Genomic DNA, 19,894 nt, shown 5'->3' on the forward strand with positions numbered 1-19,894 from the left:
AAAAAATACGCCGTGCGGCGACCGTAACATATGTGACCGCTAGAGTAAGTGGCCGTGGAAATTCTGAGGCGACCGTAGAATTGCTACTCGCCGTAGAAATTTTAGAATCTACGGCGGCCGTAGCAAATGTGACCATGGTATAAGTAACGTATCTTTACGATTTGACCAAGGATACTTTAAATAACTTGAAATACGTCCATATATTACGCTTTATACTATTACGATGTTTGAATTTTAATGGGGTCATATACTCATTAATGAATTCTTCATGGGATTATTTAGGCCTATGTTTTATCTTTCTGGTTTCAGATAAATCGCATATTACGTAATACATACATGCTAATAATATGCTAATAACAATGATTAAAATATGTTCGAGGTTGCGAAGAAGGCAACCAGTCTGAATATAATTCCATATCCATCAAGAACATGAATCAACATAAACCCTGACTTAGGCTGGAGGCTGACTTATCTTTTCCAGATATGGAAAACTTCTATACTGATTTATTCCAAACCGAACCGCGGTACCGTAGTTTCTCAAACTCTTATAGCGCCATCTCCTCATCGTAAACAACGCAACAGGTGTCTTTCAGTTTCTTCCTTCTGTACTCGTCTTTTGTCATATGTAGGCAATTTACACGTCGACACCTCAACATATAGTGAAATTGGGAACCCCGAATTGTTTCGCCAGTTTAATCAATGGAACCACATTTTTTCTAGACCTGGATTTGATCTGGTATTGAACTCTATAAACATCGAGAATATGGGCAGCTTGAAAGAGCTTTGTGACGGACTGCCATTAGATCCACTCCCACAGCCGCGCCCCCGTGACGAAAGCGTTGCTCACGCTCCAGTGCGTAACACGGAACTCAATGCTTCCGAAACCAGGGTGAGTAGAATATACACACAGCATTGTTCAATATGTGAATAATTATGTTCGTTTTGTTTATTAACATGATAACTCATACTCTCACCCTCTCTTTTTGTTAAGAGTTCCATATGCACCCCCCAATAGCATGACTAGAATTGAAAATAAAAACATTGAGAAGGTTCAGAATAATATATCTAGTCAAACTATCGGCTGATAATCGTTAAAATACCCCTTCCGGTTTCAGCACTTCTCGCTATCATAGCGGGAAAGGTCTTGACTGCGGATGAAATGAGGTGAGTGTGAGTCCCAACTAAGGTAACAGTAAAAAAAATGATAGAAAAATCTGAAGTGAAAGAACCGGAAGTCTCGACAATCTTTTGTTATTTTTGGTGGGGTGCATATGGAACTCTTTCCCTCTTTTTTTCCATCCATATCATTCGATGAATTCCTGTTACTGACGACCTGAATCTAAAGGTCAAGTCCACCCAAAAAAAATGTTGATTTTAATTTCTTTAAAAATCGGATGTAAAACAAGAAAGTTTTCACATTTTAAAGTTTTGCTTATTTTTCACAAAACAGTGATATACACAACTCAGTGACATTAAAATGAGTTAGTCGATGATTTCCTTCACTCACTATTTTATTTTATTTTTTTTGAATTATACAACTTAATTTTTTATAGATTTTGCAAAATGGACCAACTTGACAGAACGGTGAACCATATAAACAATGTTAATTCCTCATGTTCAGGGAGGAATTAATCGTTGTTTCACTTGACAATGAGGAGAAAGTGGGAATATTCCATATTTCATTTAATAAACTACAAAAGAAATAATGGATGATGTCATCAGTCTCATTTGCATGTACTGACCAGGATGTGCATATATAACTGTTTTGTGAAAATAAGCAAAATTTTAAAATGTGATAACTTTCTTATTTTATATCCGATTTTGATGAAATTTTCAGTGTTATGCTTGTTGGATTTTTCTCTTTTTATTTAAATCAACTCTTTGTTGGGGTGGACTTTTCCTTTAAGCAGTTAACACATGGAATAATAAAATGTTCACATTAATATAGGAAAATATAACTCTAAAAGTTTTGTCTGTATTTTGGCCTAGTGATTTATTGCAGCCTCTGTAAGACTAGAAAAATTGATAGGAATTGTTCATCACTCTGCAGTTACAGTTCCACGCACAGAGTGCGCATTTTGCCATTGAAATTGCATTTGCATGCGCAATGAGTGGTGCTTGTAGCTTAGAACCTGCATAGCTTTACATGTAGGACCCCCTACCATACTCCTACTACTCTGGGGACCGTTTCATGAAAGTTGTCAGCACTGACAAATTGTCTTTCTCCGACAGTTACCATAGTAACAGTCAGAGACCAGTGCCTTTCAGCCAATCAAAACCAAGGATTTCACTGAAATTGTCAGTGCTGACAACTTTCATGAAACACCCACCCGGTGCTTTCTTAACCAGCTTCTTACCATCACATATACTTCACTTTACTGATATATATGTACATATACATATAGGAAATAATTTTCCTGGTATCGCATCGCGATTTGCTCCAAATTTTTATAAACGCCCGCCCTAGACAGGAAGTATTATGGTATCATGCTTGGTGTCCATGACAGTCCGTCTGTCCGTCCATTAACTTTTCCTTGTAGACGCGATAAATTCAGTTTGACTTAATCTGCAAGCAGGCTCATATAATTTGGTGTGTGTGATCCCAGGGAGCCTATTGATTTTGAGGTCAAAAGGTCAAGGTCACAGTGACATGATGTTTTCATCTTACCCTTCGGAAGTCCTTGTAAATGCAATAACTTCAGTTTAACTTAACCAAGGCTCATATAATTTAGTGTGTATGAAACTAGCATGGATCCCAGGAAACCTAATTTTAAGGTCAAAACTCAAAAGGTCAAAGATCAAGATCATAGGGATATGTTTTCATCTTTATACCCTTCTGCAGTCTTCTCAATGCGATAACTTTTACCTAGGCTCGTATAATTTGGTGTGTATGATAGTGATACTAGCATGGATTCCAGGAAGCCATTGATTTTGAGGTCATAAGGTCAAAGGTCAAGATTTTGATTCATTTTCATTTATTTCCATTTCTGGTAAAAAACATTAAAATACAATCAAAATATTTACAAAAAGAAAACATATGAATATAAATACTAAGAATATGGGGGAACCAGCAGTGGTCATTGGCCTTTCAAAGGCTGGGCTCCAATGCCATATTGAAACATACATAATATAGAGAGAGAAAGGGGGGGGTACATGTCTGAATTGTGATGGGTAAATTATATAGTACTTAAGATTCCTTCATGAGATACATTTATACTTTCGTTTAAATGAGGCAATAGATGGGGACATTTTTATATTGCATTCCAAGTAATTACTCCAGAATATTTTACTGATTCACTTGAAGTTTGATATTTCAACAGAGGAGATACACATTATTAGCATGTCTTGTATGAAGTGTATGAACATCCTCTGTCATTTTAAACACATCGTAAAAAATGAGGGGAAGCAAGTTTTTATTATACATGTACATAAATGATCCAACTTGCAGTTCATGTATTTGAAATATAGTTAGCATATTAAATTTTCTAAAAAGAAGTCCAGATGGAGTTCTCGGATGAGAGTTTGTAATAAGTTCATTTATTACAGTCCATTTGTATGGAAATTTGCTTTCCACCAGCATTACAAACACATGAAACACAATATACATGATATACAAGCTGTGAGTACATATACATAAGGACAGACAGCAAATGCAAAATAGACAACAAAAATATGATTCCACATTAGAGGTCATGACATGTTGAGAGCAGATTCTCATTTTAACTGTGATCATTATGCAATTCGTCAATTTTGTTTGGTAGTGATCTGACATTTCCAAGTATGATTGTAGGCAGGGGTGGCTTTGAACCCCTATTTCTTGCATGTACTTTCACTCCTCCCCTCTTACCTCTGGCCCTAGGCTTTATATCTCGAGGGAAGCTTTCGTAGGGGCATAGTGCCGTAGGTTCAGAAGTTCGAAACTCGTGTAGACAAGGTTGTCAGAACGTCGTTCAGTACCCGTCGCAAAAGTCGTGGTATACACAGTTCCAAGTATGAGAAACGTTAGCAACAAATATAATATTACTGGTGGTGGTCGCCAGCAGAGCAACGCCCTCTTTTTTGTAAAACATACAATTTATTTAGAACAATTTTATTTAGAAGATCACAGTGACATGTTTTCATCTTACCCTTGTGAAGTCCTTGTTAACGCGATAACTTTAGGTGAACTTAACCTCTAGAGGCTCATATAATTTGGGGTGTATGATGCTAGCATAGATCCCAGCAATTATTTTGATTTCGAGGTCAAAAGGTCAAAGGTGAAGTTGCCACCTTCTACTTTTCTTGCTTGACCAATAACTCCATTTTCCGCGTTATGGGCGGGCGTATTATGTGCTTGCCTTAGCGACACTCTTGTTGAATGACTGCTATGCATAAAATCTTTTGTATAGCATATTTTTACATAGGACTGTACATTGCTTAGTTGAGAGTTTTTCTCTTATGACTAAAAAATTTATTCAAATTTGTAAAGCAAAATTATATATATATATATATATATATATATATATATATATATATATTTGTATATATAATATAATTTTCCTCTAACACAAATCATTGTATTACCAATGTTGGATGCACATTGATAACAGTTCAAGGATGTATATTTTTTTTAATATTTTGAAATACAGCTTGCCCTTCAGAATGCTCTTCGATATTTCCCTGCTTCTCTTCATGAGACATTGGCTCCAGAGTTTGCTGCTGAGCTGAGGAACTATGGTCATATCTACATGTACAGGTTTTTACCTCAGTTGGAGATGAGGTGAGTCTTACAAAACAGAATCTTAATCAAAATAAACTTTACCATGCAATTACCACCCATTAACTAATATTCAAGATTTAATTCATCTACATTTCTTATGTCTGCTGTACTGCAACCGGACCTCCTGACACCCCACTTGCCCCCCAAAATAGGGAATTTTAATTAGAAGCCTCCCAAAGGGGTGGGGTAAAGTAATCTGACAAGCAAATTTTTTAAAAATATTAAAAAGAAAAAATTGAAATGAAGAAATTCTATAGAGGATCCATTTTCACTATTGAAGAGGATGCTTAAAACTTTTTTTTTTATTTTTCATGGTTATCTCTCATCTGTTTTATTAAATGATTTTTCAAGCTATTTATTGAAATTGCTAGAACTCACATAGTTTATCTTTCATTATTTTTTTCTCACTTATAAAGAGCTTACCCAATTGATGAGTATCCTGCCAATACACGTCAAGCTGCTGCTATTATGCTGATGATCATGAACAACCTAGACCCAAGAGTTGCTCAGGTAATCACATCGTAGATGATCGTTTTTAACCAGTAATTCAATTCAAGGCATACTGACAATACATAGACAGTCATACAAGTGAAAACTTACAAAAGGATTAGGAATTTATCATGTATATGGCACTGTCAAAATGTGTTTTTTAGGAGAGCATTTCTTTCATATTTTTATAAATTTTTGTAAACATGTAATTGTTTGAAATGTGGATTTTGCATGGATTGACATCTAATCCAACAGATCCATTTTGCTGCTTTATACATATATGTAACTGCTGCAATGACCTGTATGAGCCATAGATGCCTCTTTTGTATCGTTCAGTTTGTCGCTGTCCTCCATCTTGCTTTTCCCATTGCCACCCTCAATATCAACTTCTCCATCCCACCCATTCTCTTCTCCTATCTATACGCATTGTCATCATCAAATGAGATAATTCCTTTTAACTCCTCTTCAAATGTCCACATCATCTTGGCCCTTCTCAGGCGTACATCAATAAGTAATGATAAATTTGCGAGGATAGAGCTGATTAAAGAGGAATGAAACCTTTGGAACAATACGCTTGTGTCAAAACAGAAAAATCAAAGAATAGGAACAAAGAAAGTTTGAGAAAAATCAGACAAATATTTAGAAATTTATGAGCATTTGAATATTGCAATCACTAATGCTATGGAGATCCTCCCATTGGCAAATGCCACAAGGATGTGTGATGTCACATGTGAACAACTTTCCCTTTGATGGACTATAAAATACCCCAAAAATGTTTCTTTTTGCTTTTTCTTATGGTGATACAAACTCTTTTTCCATGATGTATTCTTTAAAAATCTATTTTACATGCCCTCCTACAACTTTTGTTGGTCTGTTTCTTTGATTTTTCTGTTTTCATACAAGCTATCTTGTTCCAAAGGTTTCATTCTCCTTTAAACAAATCTGATTCCTACTTTGATATCAATTATTTCTCTGCAGTTTCCCCATGAATTGGTGACATATGGAGGTAATGGTCAAGTGTTCTCCAATTGGGCCCAGGTTAGTGGATTATTCAATGATATTTTATTTGTATTTGTAAAGAACTTAAATGAAACGAAAGATAAATGTAGAAACATAATAATTTACATTACTTACGAAAATATGAATTGTCAACTCACAATTTAGATTGTCAGATGTAAATGGATAATCTGCAATTTGTTAATCTGAACATCAAAATTGTTAAGCTTAAAGAACAGCTTTGAAAATGTCAGTGAGGCTCGTTTCTGTGAGATACAGAGATGTCATTCTTAAGCCCAGTGCACACTATATGATTTGTTGCGATCAGAATTTCAAAGAAATTGTAATAACATTTGATATGAACATTCCAACCAATAAAATCTCAGCGATCTCAGATCAGAATAGTGGTAGGACTACTGAATAAAAATTCAATCTAGTTCGAGCCTCTCTGTAGGAATAAAAGCAAATTCAATTTCAAATTGTGATAATGTCATCAGCTGCGACTTAAAGCTGACTTGTATTTACCCGACCACAGGGCTTGTTGCAAAGTAAAATTATGATTTTAAATTCTGAACATTATGTTAAACTTCAAATAAAATAATATTACTTGTTGGAATTTTCACATTAGATGCAAAATGAGATTTACTATAAAATTGTGTCGTATCAGATCACAAAGTGTGCGCTGGGCTGTGAATAGCAAAGTATGCTACAAGATTACAGTGCCTATAAAGCTCTCTGCTACTCAGCTATTTTCCAGAGTACTTGACTGAATAAGAACAAAGTGATTATATAAAAAGAGGAATTTTGCCTCTGTCAAATGCTCTTAGATTTTTTTACGAAAGAAATGTTACAGATCCATTTAAGTTTGTGCTTATCATTTATCTTAGGTTAAGGGGGTTAAGTTTAATGTTGGTCCAAGAGTGAAGGCAAGATAAAAGACATTACAGTTGATTCTTTTGGTTCATCTCATTTGTGCAGTGTTAGTGCATAACAGTTAATGTATGAATTTATAATCAAAAGCATTTCTGTTTTATTTTTTGTCCAAGTTTGAAATAATTTTCTTTTATTCTTGGTTTAGTTCTGGTTGGTGATGTACTACTTATCTCAGATGAGTGAGGAGCAGACTTTAGTCATGTATTCAGGCCATCCTTCAGGTCTCTTTCCAAGTCATAGGGAAGCACCAAGAGTTGTTGTAACCAATGGCATGGTAAGTTTAACCATATTTTTTCCAAATAGATTTATACCAGAAATGTTTTTGTGCTTTATAATGAGATGAACTGTTCTTACATTGTTCAAATTATTAAGACCAAAATATGAAAACATAAAAATTACCTTTACAATTCTTGTATTCCTGGCCAGATGTAAACTTGTGGTTAAGAAATATCAATCAACACATTGTCTGGTATGGTTAAGAAGAAAGATGTAATATGAACCTCCTATGTGGTTAACCATATGAGTAATGATGGCAAATATGGATTGATTGTTCTATTAAGGCTGATATAAATTCAGATTTATTTTTATTTCAATAATTTTCCGAATATTTACAGATGGTACCCAATTATTCATCCAGAGAAAATTACAACAGACTTTTTGCAATGGGAGTGTCTATGTAAGTGTATTTTTTACGTATATTATTTTCTTGAATTGTTTTACTTAGATTATTTTTTAAATGTTACTAGTGTGTAGAAAAATTATTTGATAAGGCTCAATTCAGATCATTTTGAAGTGCAAATATGAAATTGTTTGATAAAGTTTCAAGTTTTTAAAAATAAAATGAAGTTGTATATAAAGCACTTTCCTTGTCAGGATTGTTTTGTTAACAGTAATAAACATGCCAATTAGTATATATAACTCAAATATTGTCCCTAATAATATTGTATTATTACAATTGTATTCATTTTCAAAAGGTATTTTTATATCAACAATTTCCAAATGATAATGATTTCTAATTTTGATCAACAGAATATGGCATATGTTTTACTACATGTAGGTATGGACAGATGACAGCAGGAAGCTACAGTTATATTGGACCACAAGGAATTGTCCATGGGACGACGGTACATATATTTTTCTTTCTATTTCCCAATAAGTCCTTGTCATGGAACTTTTTAACCGTCTGTGTGTTGGTTGATCCAACCTGAGATCACTGAACTATGAGATGGTCATTAGTAATTAAATTAAATGAATTACCTTACCGGTATTTCAAAAAAGTGGATAAAACAAATTGGATGATCAGTCAGAAATAGCAACATGACATCGTTGTTTAATTTAGTTAAAACTATGTTATTTTAGTTGAATCTGTCATCGGAATATCACCTTGTCCTAATGAAGTTTAATGAATGAGTGAATTAAAAGCATATCACCCCCTTTAAATTTTTAGTTGACAGTCCTGAATGCTGGTCGTAACCATATTGGTTCAAGTGATCTGAGAGGACGTGTATTTGTTACCTCTGGTCTAGGAGGTATGAGTGGTGCCCAGGCCAAAGCAGCGGTCATCTGTGGGTGTGTAGGTGTTGTAGCAGAGGTCAGCAAGGAAGCCCTTATGAAGAGATACAATCAGGGGTCAGTCCTTCTCTTTTAGTGGTATTTTTTTTAATACTTCAAATTAAAATTTGTATACTTCATTTAAATGGATTGTATCTTCAATATAAGCATGTTTAGAGAGATATTTAGTTATTATACAGAATGATATTTCTTGGTCTTAAATATGGCCAGTCCCAGTTCCATGAATTTCTTATAAAGGTATGATCTGGGAATATGTGCTGCCTAGCGTTATGTTTGTTTGGTATTTCAAATAAAGACCACCTGTCTGATTATGATTTCTTAAAGAAAAATTGATGTTTATATCTTAAGTAAATGTTGGATATGTAATCAATCTAGATCAAAGTGAAACTTTAATCGAGATTATTTGCGGGGAGAAAGGTAGAAAGTCTTTGAAAACAAGATGAATTGTTATTACATCATTATTGATCCAGATATAGCATGCTCTTAATAGTTTAAGCAAGCAAAATATAAAATAATGAAAACAAGTTTATATTCAAAAGTATTCTGAAAATCACCTACTTTAATGAGGACACATAGGCATGGGCATTTGATTATAGTTTGGATAAAGATCCATCTCATTGCAGAATTATTCTACTCATTTTCTACTTGAATAATTTTGAAAGAAATATTAATTTATTCATACAAACACTTTTGTTAAATTCTGTTAAAATTATTTCTTTTATCATTGTTATCATAGGTGGAAGTTTTACTTGATTACAGTTTAATAGATAAACCCCTGTAATTTGTACTTTGTTTCTCACATTAACCATTTTTATTATCTATTGTTTTTCTTCACTATTTTCCAGATGGGTAATGCAGGTCATTGATGATGTTGATGCACTAGTACAGCGTATAAGGTACTAAGATAATAAATTAATACATGATAATTCATGTTATGAACTTTTGAATTGAATACAAATTGATGAATGAGTATGTCTTTCTCCACCCAGGTTTTATGGCTACCTGATTATTTGGTTTTTATATGGGTTTGTTTTCTAAGCCACAATAACATTTCCAATAGAAGTGTATATTATTTTTAAGCTCTTTACCACATTAAGGTAAGGTATTTTTTGTGTTCTAATTTTGACAGGCAAGCACGGAATGCGCAGGAAGCAATCAGTATTGGTTACCATGGAAATATTGTTGATGTTTGGTAAGTGTGATATGAAATATACTTTCAAATGCAGTCTGTAATATGAGTATTTTATGAGTTCATACATGCAAACACCTTTAAAGTATCTAGCCATTTTATTTCTCAAATACTAGGAATAGTTTCCAGTAAGTATGTAGTAATAGATACTGTGTGAAAGAATTGGATGTTACAGAATACTTCTGAAGAAATAAGCACCAGTCAAATTATTCATCAATTATTTGGTATAAAAGGTGAACAAACCTTTCAAAATTCTAGAATTGGAAAAATAAAAATTAATGGTGATCCTGTCTTTATGATTAATGTCTGGTAATCACACATTTTTTTGTGCAAAGTCTGTGGAAGTAGATGGTTGGAATTAAGCTTTGCATGATTAAATGGATTATTTATTGAGATTACGTTGATCTTTGTTACAGGGAGAGACTTGTGGTAGAGTATGAATCTACTGGGGAACTCTTGGCTGATCTTGGTTCTGATCAAACATCCTGTCATAACCCGTTCAATGGAGGTTATTATCCAGTACAAATAACCTTTGACGAAGCAAATGATATGATGGTCAGTGATCCACTTAGATTTAAGAACTTGGTCCAGGAAAGGTAAGTGTAACTTTTTTAATATGAATTTGTCTTAGTTTTTAGATAACATGCATTCTCAAAGTCTTTGTTTGTATTATAGTACACTCCAGTTTATTCTCTCTTTTGGAGCGGGGGGGGGGGAAGGGAAACATTCTGTAAAATAAGTTATTTGTCAGTTGTAAATAAAGAGAATATTTTTATGAAGGAAAAACAAATTTTTTTGTTATTAAATATAGGTAGATTATTTTTTAATGAAGGCCTGGTTATGTAAAGTTGATTCATTACAAATTGAGAATTGTGTGTGTTGTTTTCTTGACTGTTTTCTGCACCCCATGAAGTTGTGTTTTAAAAAGAAATATAGATTGTGATAATTGAACCATAATTTGGGGGTACTTGTTTTCTGAAAGGAAATATCTATACTTTAAATCACCTTTTTGTCCCTTATAGTTTGCGAAGGCAGATCTCAGCCATCAATAAGTTATCATCAGTGGGATTGTATTTCTTTGACTATGGCAATGCTTTTCTCTTAGAATCAAGTCGAGCTGGTATGTATAATGATATAGTATTCTTCCTTTTTGAATTGTCTTGTGCTCTTTGTTTCTGCCTGTACCTGCCTCCACCTCTCCGCTTTAAAATTCAAATTTTACTATATTAAGGTTTTGGTTAGTCAGTTAGTGTTATTCCTCTTTCTGTTTCTTTTTTCCTGTGCTTTTGTAATGAGCTGTTTAGCAAATTATACGTTGAAATTGGTCACAAAAAACCCTTGTTTATTATAGAATACCAAAGGTGCAATTATATTGGTTCATAATTGAAAAAAAAATGATTTCATGTATATTTTTTGCTTAATTTATCTTCCTTGCTTTAGGAGCTGATATGCAGGGTGAAACAGAAGGAGCTTGTGCAGGCAACAGATTCAAATATCCATCATATGTTCAAGATATCATGGGGTGAGTTTGTTTTAAAATTTTTCAAAATGAAATTGTAAGTCTGGTAGTATATTGTCTTATTACAGGTCTCTACATTGGAGCACATGCAATTCGTTGCTTTCACTACTACTTTAATTGGCTATTTTAAGAACTTAATAATATGCAATTAATAGAGTTTGCAGGTTTTATACATTATATGTTTCAATTCTAGTTTATCTCTATCAGAATTAGAATGGTCAGAACTATACTTCCTCAAAGCCTGGTATATCTGTATATTGTACTGTACAGTTAGTAGATAAAGAAGGTTTGATACTCGGTGTATGTTCTAACTCAGTGAAGTATTATCATGATATTGTGTACCTTATGTTTAAAATCCTAGTGATATCTTCTCACTTGGGTTTGGTCCATTTCGATGGGTATGTTCATCTGGTGATCCTAATGATCTAGCCATGACTGATGAGATAGCTGCTACTGTCCTGGAAGATTTCATCAATAGGGGAGGTAAAACATTCCTTCTGACTTCAAAAGAAAATTTCAGTTATATAAATGTGTTCTTGTAAACTGTTCTGAGCATTGTGCAATTTTCTTCAGAGTATATGGTATTTTTTTTACTTCATAAACTTCTTTCCCTTTAAATTAAATTGTTCTTTTATTCAATGATATGTACTGGCTTTGTTTGTGGAGAATTGACTTTAGTAAAAGTTAGCTTTCTAGTGGCTATGTTTAATATGGAATGGTATTGCGCAAAGTCAATGCACAGCTGTTACACAAATGATGCATGCACATGAGTTCATTAGGCGATCTATCCTCACGCGAGTTGAGGCTCTGTTCAATCCCATGCATGAAGCCGTTAGGCTGAGTGCACTGGGGTGAACACATCCTCAACCAGAGTGGATAGGTCGCATAATGGATGAATGAAAGCATGCATCATTTTGTATATACAACAAATTTTCTGACAATAGTTAAGAAAAAAATCAACAAAAGCAGATGGCTTATAAGCGTATTGCACCTTAATTTTACTGAGCGCAATGAATTAAATTGTATTGTGACGTCACCTAAAGCCATGCAACGGTACATTTTGGACGATACATTTTGGATGGTATGTCTTTTGTGCAACGGTAGGAATGTTTGACATTTAGCCTCCCATTTGCTTGCATACAACAAGCTAAGTACAGGCATTCTACAATACGAATTGAAGACTCCAAATCAAAGCAGTGGCAAAAATAGTCATTTTTGACGGTTGCCAATACACCACAAGACAGAAGAAGATTGAGGTTTTCCGTATAATGCTTTCATTGAAATGAGTGCTCAGGCAAATGTTATCTTAACACATACTTTTTTCTACTTGCCCTTTGGTATATGTTTAAATTTCTGTATCTGTTTTATTATGACAGTACCTGAATCCACTGAACAGCAATATGAAGACAACATTCGTTGGATAAAAGAAGCAGAGAAGCATAAAATGGCAAGTACAATTTAAAGAAGAGAAAATAAATCCTAACAGATACATGTATTTCTCATTGAGATCAAGGTTGTATTCGAACTGATTGAAAAAATATATCAACTCTGATGTGCCTATCCATAATTCTTTTACAAACATCTTTCTTGACTATACTATGAATTGGTAATATTAAAATTACCCTGGAATTTAATGATCCTCTGAACTGTCTTTTCTCTATAGGTTGTAGGCTCTCAAGCTAGGATCTTGTATTCAGACCAACAAGGGCGTATTGCCATAGCTCTTGCATTCAACGAGGCAGTTCGTCAAGGCAAGCTAAAAGGACCAGTAATCCTAAGCAGGGACCATCATGATGTTAGTGGGACAGATAGCCCATTCAGAGAGACTTCTAATATCTATGATGGATCAGCATTTTGTGCAGGTAAGAAATCAGGAATGGCATGAAATAGAGGGCATTGGGCAGGTAGGATGAGAAAGTGAGGGGAAGTGGAACAAGGAGAAGGGAGAGTAAAGGCTTTCTATGATTTATTGATTTCTTTATTTCCATTTTTTTCAATGGGGTAGCCTCTTCAGTTGACAAACTGTTATTACTCAGGACCCTGCACAAAAGAAAGTAAAAGAAAACAATAAAAAATGGCAGACAAATATAATAATACAAATATATTTATGGTTACAGTATAGAAACATATCAAGAGATGTAGCACATTGATACAAAACACCAGACTTGGAGAGGGAGGTGTGATGAAGAGGGGGCCATGAAGAGAGGAGAGAAGAAATGAGGTGACCTATTTACGCATTGATTTGTGGAGAGCATTTCATGAACATTGTAATCTGACAGATTGTTAGATCTTACAACTTTCATTGATTTTGATCGGCTGATAAGCACTGTTACTGTGGTAACTGTTAGATGAATTTTGACTTGTCAGATAAAACGACATGTTCTTTCATGAAATGCTCCCCTGGTCGAAATTACTGATTTTGTGGTAGTAAAAATAGAGAGTATGTCCCCTGTTGTCAAACATGCCAACTTTCAAACTTTGTGAATGAAACTCCCGCAATACAGATAGCTTTTTTACTCTTCCATCTCTTTCTCAAGTCTAAATCTTGTTGTGTCCTCATATACATTCTATTCAACATCTTGATTCCCTTCCTAAAATCTCATGTATTGCTTGTCTTTAACGTGACATTTTTTAAATGTTGGATTACTTCCAATGCCGAATTAAAGATATGTAAAATCGATTAAGAAATAAATGCACTGTCCTAGTTTATTGTTCATAAATTATTCTTTCCTTTGTTCTCTCTGGATATTTAATTCTAGACATGGCCATCCAGAATGTGATTGGTGATTCCTTCCGTGGGGCCACCTGGGTTGCAATACACAATGGTGGAGGTGTTGGCTGGGGTGAAGTGATTAATGGAGGGTTTGGAATGGTTTTAGATGGGACCAATGAGGCTGATAGGAGAGCTAAGAAGATGCTAGGTTGGGATGTGTCCAATGGGGTAAGTAATGATTCATTGTCCCTGTAACAATGAACAAGATGTATTGATAATTAGAACTGAAATGATGAGAGGGGATGATTTGTGTTGATCCAAATCATATAATGGATCGCAATAATATTTGTTTATCAGTGATTAGAATAGGGTTAAGATTTTTTTAAATCATGAAGCAGACTGAAAATTAACAACAGGCATGAGATTTCTCCGTTAGCGGATTTCCGCGGATTTTGAAATTAAAAAAAAAAAAAAATGAAAAAAAGCAAAAAAATTTTGTTTGTTTGTTTGTCCCTTTGAGGCTACCATATCCCGCCGGCAGTGCGTGCATTGTGAATGGTGCAGTTTGCAGTGTGAGTACCGTATGTGTGCATGGTCTATGCAGCTGGTAACCCAGGGAGCCCAGGGGCTTACCGTGTATTTGACCATACTCACAGGACTAGCGTGATTTATGGTCTAAATATTTCTCCGAATGAATTGTGAAAATAGAAATTATGCACTTACCACGATTATATGGATGAAGGTCTAATGAGTGGCAGTTTCCTGACATCTGGGCACAAACTGGAACCTCAAAAAACGAAAACTTCTCTCCTTCTACCCCCGTCTCGATCGGCCATTTTTGTTATGAATCGTAACAAAATGGCTGATCGAGACTGGGGTAGAAGGAGAGAACTTTTCGTTTTTTGAGGTTCCAGTTTGTGCCCAGATGTCAGGAAACTGCCACTCGTTATACCTTCATCCATATAACTGAGGTAAGTGCATAATTTCTATTTTCACAATTCATTTGGAGAAATATTTAGACCGTAAATCACGCTAGTCCCGTGAGTATGGTCAAATACACGGTAAGCCCCTGGGCTCCCTGGGTTATGCAGCTGACAGCTTTCTGCATGCACGTGTGTATACATTTGTTTACATTGAATGCAAGTGATACGGAAGTACAGCGTTTTCGAGTTGGATTTGTAGGATGTGTGGTGTAATTTCTTCAACTACAAAATGAAGACTGTTGAGAAGAATGACCCTCGTGGTAGTGATATTGACAAGGATGTCTCCAACAAGTTCAAATGGCAGTGGTTGGACCATGAAGTTGAGCTTGCAAAGTCAGCTATGGTGACTATTTTTATCTACAAAATAACCTCTTCAAAACAGTAAAATTTGATTGTAGAATGCATCAAAATGGGGTTTTGCCCCCAGGGGGGCCGTGAAGTTCCTCTTTTTTTTCAAATTTCTCTGTCTCATGCCTGTAACAATCAATTTTGTATGTTAATTGATTACTTTCTTCCTGTGTCCGACCGATACAAATGTTCTGAACTGTTATCATTTATTTATTCCAACCAATGCTCTGAACTGTTATAATTTATTTATTCCAACCAATGCTCTGAACTGTTATCATTTGTTTATTCCAACCAATGCTCTGAACTGTTATCATTTATTTATTCCAACCAATGTTTTGAACTGTTATCATTTATTTATTCCAACCAATGCTCTGAACTGTTATCATTTATTTATGCTTCCAAAGAAAATGAAGGTAGTAACAAGTCTGATATTACCAATGCTTTGAACCGTTATCATTTATTTATTCCAACCAATGCTCTGAACTGTAATCATTTATTTATGCTTCCAAAGAAAATCAAGGTAGTAACAAGTCTGATGTTTCCCTCACCATTTTTCCCAACAAGAAGTATGCCTCAGTAAGGATTATGATTTACCTTTTGACAGGTGACCAGGAGGAGTTGGGCTGGTAACAATAAGGCTAAGGAAACCATCTGTAGAGCTATGGAAGATGATCCAAATCTCAAGGTTACTATCCCACATGAGGTCCAGGACCCAGGACTCTTAGACCGTGTTCTTTAGGAATAGAAGATTAGATGCTGTCTATGTCGCTGGAACTCAACCTCTTAGCAATTCACTGGTTATGGTTTCTATTCCCATTTAGTGACCTTATATGTATGATACTTCTGAATTTCTGATATGGCATCTTGACATTCTGTGTCCAAGAGGTTTTTTTTTGGGGGGGAGATGGTTTGATGAAAAGACTCTTCAGAACTGAGCAAAACTTATCATATGTGTGTGTTGGTTTTTGTATTGTTTTATTTCTCTTCAAGACTTGTTTCATTCCAATATTTTTTTTAACAATGACAAAGAGGCTGATAGGTTTTAGTTAAACAGCATTAAACTACATGTACATGTAGTGTGATTAAAGAGGTGAAATTCCGTGTTCATGTACTGCATTGAGTGCTATCATCATTGATATGTATCATTTTCCTTTGTTTTTTCTCTTTTAATTAGATTATACTTAGCATTGAATGTAATAAATGTGGACATAGGGATAGTGGTTTGATAAAACTGCATTTTTGTTTTTAATGTAAATAATGTATCGCAATGACTTTCATATTGACACATTCCTTTAGTGTAATGACAATCAAGTCGTTTTGGTTATCTACCAAATTATGTTCATATGGATGATCAAATTGATATGTATACTTAGAATTGAATATTTGGTAATATGTAATGCTTGTGTTCTTACATATTCTAGAATAGTACATTTTAGTATTATACAGATAGTAAGCTTATTACTGACAGCTGGCTGAATATTGAATGCCAATATAAATGATAATCTAGAATTCAATTTGAGATGTCAGTGTTTATTTCATTTTCACATAAATCTAATAACTTTTCTTAATGAAAACTACAATTTCTTAACCTTAAAGTGCCTTTGAATACATAAAACACTGATTATGTATGATTGTTTTGTAATATATACATTATTTCCAATGTATGGAGTGAATTTCCTGTTCCAGGTAAGCTCAAAGAAACTTCAAGATATTGCAGAATACAAGTCAAACAAAAAGTGTAAACATTTGATTGTTAACTCATTTTGACAAAAAAAGGGATGGGGAGGTGTAGAAATTTTATTTTGAAACAGCAAAGATAAACTATCATTGATGAAGGAGATGAGTCAATGATATTTGCATATAAGTATTCATTGGTATAAAGCCCTATTTTCATTGCAGTGAGTAATGTAATCTTTTGAATATACGAGTAGGGCTAGTCCTGTTATGTATAAAGGCTGTGTAAGCAGTGCAATTTACTAATGAAACTGATCTATACTGAGTAATTGTATATAATACTGAAATACTGATAAGTATACTTATCAATAAACACATGTAGATAAATCCTTTTGAGGCTGTATGAGGGTTACATTTCTGATCCCAGTTTTCAGTATTTATTATTCTACTTCATTAATTTTGTTTTGTATGCTGGAAGTAGTGCGAATTCATAGAAACTGCCATTTCATACTGCCCTTTATTAAATGAAAATAGTTCTTGTGTATATTCCATATTCATGAAAATTCCTGAAATAATATAAAGTGTACTTACAAAATGTAAAGTAAATATAATTTACGTTGCTGTGTTTCCAATTTGGGATTAAAACATGACAAATCATATTTCAATGGTGTCAATATTTCATTTGTTGTGGTATTAATAGCAACCTGTCCATTAACAATAATTCTTATGTTCATATAAACATCAGTAAACTGAATAATTTCCAACTGATTGTGAAGTAACAATGCATATAAAAAATTATCTCAAACTTTCTTACAAAATTCATGTGTGGATTTTATATTTGGAGATAAATGTAAATAAAAAAAAATGTCAGGACATTCCTAACTCTGAGGGCAGTTGCATAAATAAAGCTATTAACAAGTTCCACACATGAACAAACTATTGACCTGTCCCTGTGCTTAATGATCTATCCCAGGTTCCCAGAGATTGTATTAGTGAATTCCTCTCTCTGTAATCAAATTTTACAAAATAAAAACAATGTTGAGATTCATGTGAAGTTTTGACTTAAAATTAAAGGAGAATGAAACCATTGGAACAAGATAGATTGGGTGAAAACAGAAAAATCAAAGAAACAGATCAACAAAAGTTTGAGAAAATCTGACAAATAATGATAAAGTTATGAGCATTTGAATATTGCAATCACTAATGCTATGGAGATAGCAAATTGGCAATGCGACAAAGATGTGTGATGTCACTTGTGAACAACTCTCCCCATTACTTTAGTATATATTTCACTTGAATTGCCTCTTTTATCACATCTATCCATAGATCATGTGTTCTTTCTACATGAGGGCATGTAATACATATTTTTTTAGAATACATCATGGATAGAGAGTTTGTATCATCATAAGAAAAAGCAAAAAGAGACATTTTGAGGGTATTTTATAGTCCACCAAAGGGAAAGTTGTTCATCAGTGACATCACACATCCTTGTCACATTGTCAATGGGAGGATCTCCATAGCTTTAGTGATTGCAATATTCAAATGCTCATAACTTTCTCATTATTTGTCTGATTTTTCTCAAACTTTCTTTATTCTTATTGTTTGATTTTTCTGTTTCTACACAAGCCTCTTTGTTCCAAAGGTTTCTATTCCCCTTTAAGCTCATGGGAATGGAAATGGTTGTGAATCAGATATGGCACCAAAACAAATAAAAAAAAAAAAAAAAAACAGGTCACCAGATAGAGTTGCAGGGCCGATTGCACGCAAGGGTCTTTCCAAGGACCGTCTTTCGTGTCGCCCATCTTTTATGATACGCTATAAGCGGGGTGTTTCTGATATTTATGATAAAGAATAAGATTCGTTAGCTTGCTTTTAAATCAAATTTTATACAATTTCATGATATATCACATCATTTTATAGACAAATATTTTGCTTATTTTCATGGACGAATAAAATATGTTAGCAGATGATTTATTTAAAATGCGTTTCACATGGCGCATCATAAAAAATGGGCGACACGAAAGACGGTCCTTGCAAAGACCCTTTCGTGCAATCGGCCCCAGGTCTTTGAGCAGCCTTATGAAACACCACCCTATTATTCTTTGATTTTCATCAAACTGCAATATGTTTCATTCATCTGCCTCAATTCAAATCAATGTAATGCCAGCCTGGAGGGCGTTTCATGAAAGGACTTGTCAGACATTTTATCTGACAAGTCCCATTTTATCCGACAGTTACCAGAGAAACAGTACCTCAGCCAATCAACATCAGAGAAAGATGTCAGATCTGACTTGTCGGACAAAAATGTTGATGAAACACTCCCCAGATCTGACAACTTGTCGGATGAAAATGTTGATGAAACACTCCCCAGATCTGACAACTTGTCGGATGAAAATGTTGATGAAACACTCCCCAGATCTGACAACTTGTCGGATGAAAATGTTGATGAAACACTCCCCAGATCTGACAACTTGTCGGATGAAAATGTTGATGAAACACTCCCCAGATCTCTCTCTCTGATCTCCGTCACTAAATTATCTTTTTACTGCCTAAAGCACATGGAGACATGCAAAGGTAATGTGGTACACATCTTTCTTTTTCATGTATGTGCTGACCCTCTTTAGGTACTTCTGCTGGGGTCAAATAACTTGGGGAAAATGAAAATCTTGATTGATGTGGGAGAAATATGTCTTATAAAATGTGAGACTTAAAACAATTT

At 34.3% G+C, this 19,894-nt stretch overlaps 1 protein-coding gene across 1 annotated transcript; it reads left to right on the plus strand.

Moving 5' to 3' along the window:
* The first annotated feature begins 550 nt into the window (after positions 1–550).
* Positions 551–17,834, plus strand: LOC121410416 (urocanate hydratase-like). Its single transcript, XM_041602496.1, has 18 exons — positions 551–889; positions 4,629–4,759; positions 5,176–5,269; positions 6,227–6,286; positions 7,323–7,451; positions 7,792–7,853; positions 8,235–8,301; positions 8,625–8,806; positions 9,595–9,645; positions 9,879–9,941; positions 10,355–10,534; positions 10,961–11,058; positions 11,379–11,460; positions 11,819–11,940; positions 12,834–12,904; positions 13,121–13,319; positions 14,217–14,398; positions 16,106–17,834. Exons 1-18 carry the CDS (start codon positions 764–766, stop codon positions 16,238–16,240), a joined length of 2,034 nt encoding a protein of 677 aa, XP_041458430.1. The 5' UTR covers positions 551–763; the 3' UTR covers positions 16,241–17,834.
* Positions 17,835–19,894: the final 2,060 nt, after the last annotated feature.

Source organism: Lytechinus variegatus, chromosome 3 (genome assembly GCF_018143015.1).
Source record: "Lytechinus variegatus isolate NC3 chromosome 3, Lvar_3.0, whole genome shotgun sequence".
NCBI classification, from domain to species: Eukaryota; Metazoa; Echinodermata; class Echinoidea; order Temnopleuroida; family Toxopneustidae; genus Lytechinus; species Lytechinus variegatus.